Below are 8,694 nucleotides of genomic sequence, written 5' to 3'. Positions count from 1 at the left end.
CATTTACCCTTCCGCGTCCAGGGTCCTGGTCCTACGGAGGCCGGGAACGGCCATGGGTTTTTTTAATGCACCGTTATCTCGTGATATCACTTATTTTCTCGTCTTTCATTGTCGTCACCGTGTTAAAATAATCGCCTAACTAATTTTTTCAAGTTTTGCAGGAAACACAAAAAACTTCACCAAAAGTGTAAAATATGTAACTTTATACTTCTACTCCACTACATTTTGAGGCATATATTGTACTCAGGCCAGCTGACAGTCTTGCCTGGGCCCAGGACGAGATTATCTTAGATGGGCCCCCCGCGCCCAGATGTCTCCTTTTCTCGTTGTTCCTCTCCTCTCCTCTTTCCTTATAAGCCATGACTAAATGTGCAGCTATTTACCCTGTAGATTATGACTATATATTTTGAAATAAGGGGCTAATTCCCATCTTTCAAGTATAATATCCCTGATTTACAAAAAGCTTTTTTGCAGATAGCCTATTTGTGCAATGAGCTTTATGAATCTATTTTATACTTAAAAAATAAATTAAATATTAATTTAATAAAACATTGCAAGCAAAAACATTCTCTCCTGTTCCTCTCCTCTCCTTTCCTCTCCTCACATCTCTCTTTGACAAGAGACAATAATGGTTAAGATTAACAAACTACACATGCGCTGTTGCTAAATACACTCTTCATATGTATTGGAATTCTGACACTAGCAGGAAAATAACTGACTAAATAAATAAATAAACTATAAATGACTCTCTCTCTCTCTCTCTCTCTCTCACCGGTAGCCTGTCCCTCCTCTCCTCCCGCATCACTCTCTCTGTCACCTGACAGCTGCTGGATCTCTCCCCTCTCTGTCTCATCCTCTCTGACGGAGCTACCAAACTTTGTTTCTGTCAAAGATAACGTGTTGTGTCAGGCTTTCATACAAGCTAATGGACGTTAACATTAGAGCGAGCTTGTTAGGTTACGTTACAAGGCTGTAAACATTGGCTGCGCTGTTTTTTACCTTGCTCTATGTTCACTTTACTAGTCCCAGCTTCACCGTCACCACCTTTTTAAAAAATATTTGTTCATAAAATAAGGCCTCCATTTTCTTCTTCTCGTCTTCTCTTTTCTTTCCGTTTCTGAGCACCGGACTTGTGTTTACCGGACATTTTGAGCGAACTGCAAATCAAACGGCAACATCAAAGTTTGATCAGTGGCCAAACCATTTTTGTGTTGGGGGTGGGGGGGTTCTTGACCACTAGTTCAAGGACAATTAGGAAGAAAACAAATAAAAAGCTTTTAACTCAAATAAATATTACATATTTTTTCCACAAATAGGCCTATTTCATTTTGTTTTAATCATTCCATAATTTAATGAGGGCACAGTTCTGGGCCCCCCCCCCCTACCCTGGGCCCGGGACAGCAGACCCGTTTGTCCCCCCCTATCGGCGGGCGTGATTGTACTTTTTACTCCTCTACATTTAGTTGACAGCTTCAGTTACTTTTCAGGTCAAGATTTAAAATGAAAAACATGATACATTTAAAATGATTACCCATTTTTATAAATTAAACCACTTAAAAGTTTATTAGGTAGTTTAAATGAGCGGAGTGGAGTCATTTCACAGAGTGGTATTAGTACTTTTACTGAAGTAAAGGATCTGAATACTTCTTCCACCACTGTCCTTTTTACTTCTTTACTTTTTTTTTTTAAAGTATTTTTTTAACCTTTTTTTTAAAAGTTTTTTTTAAAAGTTTTTTTTAAAAACTTTTTTCTTAACTTTATTTTTTAAAACTTTTTAAAAACTTTTTTTTAACTTTTTCTTTTTAAACTTTTTAAAAAACTTTTTTAAAACTTTTTTAAAACTTTTTATTATTTTTTATAATTTTTTTATTTTTTAAATAATTTTTTAAATAATTTTTTAAATAATTTTTTAAATAATTTTTTAAATAATTTTTTAAATAATTTTTTAAATAATTTTTATTATTTTTTCTTCTGCGCAATGCGCATGCGCGGCTTTTTCCCCGCTTCTGCGCATGCGCGGCTTTTTTACGCTTCTACGCATGCGCGGCTTTTTTTCACTCTCTGCGCATGCCCGGGGTTTCTCGATTATGCGCATGCGCGGCTTTTTTCGCTTCTGCGCATGCGTGGGTTTTTCGCTCTCTGCGCATGCGCGGGCTCAGAAAGGCCGCGCATGCGCAGAAGCGGAAAAAGCCGCGCATGCGCATTGCGCAGAAGAAAATTTTTTTTTAAAAAAAATAAAAAAAAAAATTAAAAAATAATTGAAAAATAATTAAAAAATAATTAAAAAATAATTAAAAATTATTAAAAAATTATTAAAAGTTTTTTAAAAAGTTTAAAAAGAAAAAGTAAAAAAAAAGTTTTAAAAAAAGTTTAAAAAAATAAAGTTTAGAAAAAACTTTTAAAAAAAAGTTTAAAAAAAAAAGTTTAAAAAAAAAGTAAAGAAGTAAAAAGGACAGTGGTGGAAGAAGTATTCAGATCCTTTACTTCAGTAAAAGTACTAATACCACACTGTGAAATGACTCCACTCTGCTCATTAAAACTACCTAATAAACTTTTAAGTGGTTTAATTTATAAAAATGGGTAATCATTTTAAATGTATCATGTTTTTTAAATCTTGACCTGAAAAGTATCTGAAACTGTCAACTAAATATAGAGGAGTAAAAAGTACAATATATGCCTCAAAATGTAGTGGAGTAGAAGTATAAAGTTACATAAAATGTACATAAAAGTACCTCAAAATTGTACTTTAAGTCCAGTACTTGAGTAAATGTACATAGTTACTTCCCACCATTGCTACCTGCCTCTTCTAACTTATACATATCAGTTAAGAGTCCTCCTTCAGACACTGTATGAGGATTAAAGGGATAGTTTGTGCATTATTATACAAAACTTGGTACAATTATTGTCAATGCCCTCCTGAGGATAACCCTTTAAGGTTTTATTGATCGGCCCCAAGGTTGGCACTGTGGTGGCAGTCTAATTTCATATTTGGTGCCGTGGCCACACTATAACACTTAAGGCAATGAAGTTCATAGGGGTGGTATAGACTGGCCCCTGTAACGCACACACCTCGACGGCAGCATGCCCCGACACGCGTGTACTGCGAGGGCCCGTTCAGTACTGCCTGCAGTCCTAGTTACAACTTGTACTTGACAACTAAGGTTAAAATATAGCCTATAAGTGCAATTAAACTTCACTACACTGCATGTGCAGTTTCCAGCTCTGTGCGTAATTTTACGTGCATGGACCTACAGTATGCAGTGTTTATCTCATTCTTGCATCCAGATGCATCATATACACATTAGGTAGGTTTAAGCTGCCTGCAGACACCATGATCATGGTCACCTATGAATATTAAGTACTGTAGCCATATGGAACCATTGCGAATATTAAGTAGCCAATATGATTCCACCAGACCTTATGTCTGCATGGTTTAACCCAGACATTTGTAGTTAACTAATAAGGTAAAACATGTTATCTGTGCTGCATTTTGTCAGGTACTTCAAAACAGCCTAATTAAGCATCAAAACTTAAGTTTATCTAAATTGTTATCACGAGAAAACGATCTTTGTTATATGGAGATAACCAGATAACTCGTTATCACGAGATAACAGTGCGTAAATAAAACAAATCCATGGCCGTTCTCAGCTTCCGTACAGGTCCTACAGTGAATGCTGAAATTAAATGAATTATAATCATTCATGTTTTTAATTCACCCGAAAAAGTTTATGGTGAAAGATGGTGATACAACTGAATATGTATATATTGAAATTGGTAACTATTCGATATATAGACTAGTTTAGGGATTTTCTTATGATGCCATGACAAAATGTTTAAAAATGTGAGCACAGCCACAGGTGGAGCAACCTTGTAAACGGTTTATTGTCAGGATCATTCATGCTAAGGTTTAACAGATGGATGCAATGAAGAAGCAACCTCTAACATGTCAGTCCACATTACAAAACACAGAGGTGATAATTAACATTTCAATGCACATTTGATCAACACCTACCCCTACTGGACACAGTGTCACATATTATGGATGGAAGATCAACATAGCAGATATGTGTCTTTATAACCACAAAGGTGGGTTATACTGGGGCATTCACCAGAACTGGGATCTGCAGTCCCTGTGCTTTCAAGTGTAGAGAATTTCTCGCCCCTGCTCCATCACCCCGGCAGCTGATTCAGGTGTGAATTGAGATGCAATACTGTTCTTCCCTCCAAGGCACATTTTTGAGTTCCTTCGAATGCAATTCATGACCACATCGACATGCTACTGTTAGGTCATGATGCTATGAACACAATCCAACAACTCTCCTGTCAGCTCTGTACATCTGTTGTTGTTCACATTGAAGATACATGATTTGAAGACCTCCGTAACACTAAAACGTCCACACAAACATGATTTCAGGTCTATAGTACAATGGGGACAGAGGTATTTACTGACTCTTCACTGAGGTGTTTCACACAAAAGGGAATCACATTTCTGTTTATTTTTTTCATTTTTCAGACGTGCAAGTTAAACCAATCCTCATTACATTACAAAAGAAACTGAATTCCCCTGATAACAAAGACAAAACGGCAAAGGTTGCTATCAAACTCTACTAAAATCTACAGTAAAAATAAGAAAATAAAGGCACATGTACAGTGAAAAATACGTCTTTTTTTTCCCAGTCCTTTTTATGAGTTGTGGCTGAGGCTGGCAGCAGAGCAGCATTGTGCATTTGGTTGCTGCCCACTTATCTCTTCCTGTGAAAGATGGCTTATCATTGGTCGGCTGCTGTGACAAGTTCAAACCACTGTCTGAGTGCGTCGCTCAGGGTTTCTGGCAAGGCGTTGACATCTCGTAGGATGACGTAGAAGGGGAAGGGGAACTCTTCCATGTAGGAGCGGATGTCTGGCAGCTCTCCCGGCCCTTTGAATATGGGCACCTTGATGTCCAGGATGGAGTCCTGCAGCACAGCACCAGAGTTTACTTACACATTGTGTCTGGACATTCAAAATAGATAACGATCAAATTCTTCTTCACTTACCCGTGAGTTGGGGTTGTCAAGTACCACAAAGATGATGAAAACATTTGCGCTGCGTGCCGCCCGCACAGCTGCCATCACCCGCTCCTTGCCCTCCAGGAACAAGCCTCTACCGTCAGACACGATGACCAGAAGCTGGGCTGTCTCTGTGGAGGGAGGTCAGAGAAGAACAGTGGAGGGTTATATGAAAACATGTATCTATTCATACAGTTAAAATAGGTTTGCTTGCATTTCAAAATGTTCCCTTCATTGTGTGGGCCAGTAAAATTTGCCTGGTTCCAGACCCCCACATTTCAAATTTGTTCAGTGATTCTAATAGGTTGTGTATTGCTGTTATTGATGGCTGCTCTGATTCCAATGCTCATTTACATTAAGGCTTAAACTTATGCATAATTAAGGGAATTGCCACTTTGAGTGACAGCACAGTGCTGAACAGGTAGTGTAGAGTTTTTTGTTGTTGTATTTTAGCTGGAACCAAGGTTGATGAGAGCAATGGTGGGACAGAAAGCCAAAACAATCAGCTCAAAGAGACTGATCGGCTCCACAAAGCTGATGAGAACTGAAGAGTCAGGTATAGAGGTAAGAGTACATGCATTACATATCGACATTTGATCCACTGTTTATTCAAAAATATTGATAAATGCACTGAGGCTGAAAACCCAACGTTTATTTGTAATCTCTCAGAAAAGACGAAATATCATTAACTTAAGTTCTATCTCTAACTGAATAGAGGGTTCAATCTAAACTTAAACCATCTTCTTTAATGGTGGAGGACGTTTTTTCTAAAGCAGAAAGTATGTGTACTGGGTCTGGAGGTGCTGATTCAGAAATACCTATTGGCTATTTGTCACAGTCGTGCAATCTCAGAAGTGTACTGCAGATTCCAGTCTTATTTTGTGTTTAGAGTCCCAAAGGTTGACTGAGTGTCTCCACAATGCCACCTCTATCCCAGCTTCATGAAAAGGAAATGTTAGCTCCACCAGGGGTTTTAGAACTTTGACAATGACTTGTTTCTGCCTCGGAGCACCTGGCTCAGGTCCTGGACCTCCCTTCTCTGCTGGTGCTGTACTAAAGGCTTGTTTGATGGATATCAGATGCAATCTGGGTGCAGACTTCATTTACTTAGTGGCACACAGGTCAAGCCAGAGGCAAAATTACTTTTCAAGAAGTAACACTAACTGATAAGTTTGGCTTATATGGTACAAAATTGTGTTACATACATCTGTGTATAAAACCAAGAAGCGCCTGTGTGTGTGTGTGTGTATGTATGTGTGTGTGTGTGTGTGTGTGTGTGTGTGTGTGTGTATGTGTGTATGTGTGTCTAGGGCATATCTTGCTGACCGTTAGTCACACTGACCTCAGATTTCGTATGTGGCTTGCACATGGCACAAAGGTGTGCATCCTTGATTTTGAAGATTTTTGAATTCATTTTTCAAAATATCATTATTATTTACGTAGGATGTGTTGCGGCATTGCACTGTTTCTGATCGGGCGCCTTTTAGGGAAGCTCCGCCCAATTGTGTGATAGGCCTACACCTGGTCAGTAACCCAATTAGCTCTGGATTTCCACACCTGACTCATCTCATCTGTAAGTCTATTCAGCCTATCTATCTTTCGGAGTTGTAAAGTGCGCTACAATGTTCAATTTTCCAATAATATTCAAATAGTTTCCAGCGAATATCAATGTTCAATGTGTATGTGCTGAATGGTGTGCGTACCTTATGAAAAGTAAGTGTTTTGTGGAGTTGCAACCATGTTGAATGATTAAGTTTCTTTTTCTTAAAATAACTATTTCTGTGTCTCTTTATATCTCAATGTACATCCATGTATTACCCAATATACACTTTGTATATGAACACTACGCAAGAGTATTACACCTCATTATACATCCCACTTTCACACACAACCTCATTTGGCCATAATTGAAAAATCTACGATAAACCAGCTCCCAGCATGAAAGTGAGAGGCAATACATTTGGCTTTGATTACTTACAGAAAACTGCTAATTCACTGTTTGATACTGGAGCATGCAGTGAGAGTCATTACCTGAGTTTAGAGATCCAGGAATCTGCTGTCGTGCAGCTAGAAACATATTTGTTGAGGTCTCCATAAACTGCAGAGGACAAGCATGAAGAAAGAGAGTCAGTATGACATGATCAGTCACATCATATGTTTAACCACAAGCAACATGCTAAGTAGATCATTAGAACTTCAATATTAGATAAAGAAATAAGAAAAAAAGGAAACAAAATGTTGAATAAAAATCCTTTCTAATGTGACAAACTTTGACATAACAAAGTTTTTTATTAATTGTTTGAAGCATCACACCAATAAAAAAATCTGATTTGCTTCATGTTCAATTCAATTAAATTTTAATATATAGCCCAGAATCACAAAAGGCAGATTTGCCTCAAAGGGCTTTACAGACTGTGCCGGTTGCGACACCCTCTGTCCTTAGACCCTCACAGCGGCCAGGGAAAAATCCTCACAAAAACATTTTAACAGGGAAAAAAGGAAGAAACCTCAGGGAGAGCGACAGAGGAGGGACCTCCCTCCCAGGATCTATTTTGCAGATTTTCCAAAGTAAACAGCTTTGCCATTATTTGCCACAAAAAATCACTCAAAACGTAATTTCGTGGCCCTTTTCACTCTGGAAAAAATATTCCTACTAAAAGGTGAGTAAACCTTAATTTTCGATAGTTTCATGCAATTCTTTTTCTAAATAAATAATGGAAACTTGATAAAAAATGCAACTGTTGCCCTGAGGCAACAATGTACAATTATGGAAAATTGCTATGTTGCCTCAAGGGAACAATGACCCATTATGGAATCAGCATGGCAGCATGAGATATTGGTAGTGTGTGTTTAGGTATATATAATGTTCTAAAGCATACCATTCATCATAATTTTGTTTTGATCTTTACAATTTAACAAAGATATATTTGATGTTGGTTGCAGTAAAGTCAAGTTCAGGCTATTACTATACTCTGTAGGTCATAGTCTACTATTATAGTGAACTTTGCATGTCTTATTTGCTTAGAATTTCCACACATGGCAACAGGCAACAAACCCCAAAAACTTCCTCAGATGATGTTTATTTAGTCTATTTTAAGACAAAAAAAACATTTTTTCCCAACTGGCATCATAATGTGTACGATAGAGGGTTAATAACTCACACATGGCAGTTAAAGTAAAGGACAGTTGATGGAGGTGCAGTACAAAGAAAAATTACCTGTGCTATTCGGGTCTTCTTCTGTTGGAACTGACAAAGTCGGAGAATCCGAGCCCCTGACTCGTCGTTAAACTGCTGCTGGAAGGGGTGGAGCAACTGCACCTGCTCGCCGAAACTGGACACACAGGTGGAAATGTTAGTCTCCCAAATAAATACATGCAGACACAGTAGGACATCACAGATATTATTTTCTTTCCAATTCACACGTTTCGTTATTTTTGTTTTGTTTTGATTTTGAAGTGTACCCGTTTGTTAGCAGGTTCCATAAGTTTTTCTGCATATTGTTTTTCATTTTTATTTTTATTGTAATACATTGTACGTGAATGACCTTACCTGCACACAGACACCTGTCCAACTTCCAGCAGAGTGAGAGCGTTGATGATCACTGAGAGGGATTCAAACGCCAGCTGCACACACAAACGACACAGT

At 37.9% G+C, this 8,694-nt stretch overlaps 1 protein-coding gene across 1 annotated transcript in view; it reads right to left on the bottom strand.

The window, feature by feature from the left end:
* Window positions 1–3,864: 3,864 nt before the first annotated feature.
* mdn1 (midasin AAA ATPase 1) overlaps window positions 3,865–8,694 on the bottom strand; it is a 66,480-nt gene continuing 61,650 nt past the window's right edge. The window contains exons 98-102 of the mRNA XM_059356069.1: window positions 8,599–8,672; window positions 8,266–8,380; window positions 7,080–7,146; window positions 5,037–5,179; window positions 3,865–4,955 (exon numbers count right to left, since the gene is read on the bottom strand). Of these exons, the coding sequence (XP_059212052.1) occupies window positions 4,770–4,955; window positions 5,037–5,179; window positions 7,080–7,146; window positions 8,266–8,380; window positions 8,599–8,672 (585 nt within the window). The 3' untranslated portion in view covers window positions 3,865–4,769. The remainder of the gene's footprint in view (window positions 4,956–5,036; window positions 5,180–7,079; window positions 7,147–8,265; window positions 8,381–8,598; window positions 8,673–8,694) is intronic.

This window comes from Centropristis striata, chromosome 18 (genome assembly GCF_030273125.1).
Source record: "Centropristis striata isolate RG_2023a ecotype Rhode Island chromosome 18, C.striata_1.0, whole genome shotgun sequence".
NCBI lineage: Eukaryota > Metazoa > Chordata > Actinopteri > Perciformes > Serranidae > Centropristis > Centropristis striata.
The sequence above is the reverse complement of the archived record's forward strand: the minus strand, read 5'-3'. Positions and strand labels throughout refer to the sequence as shown.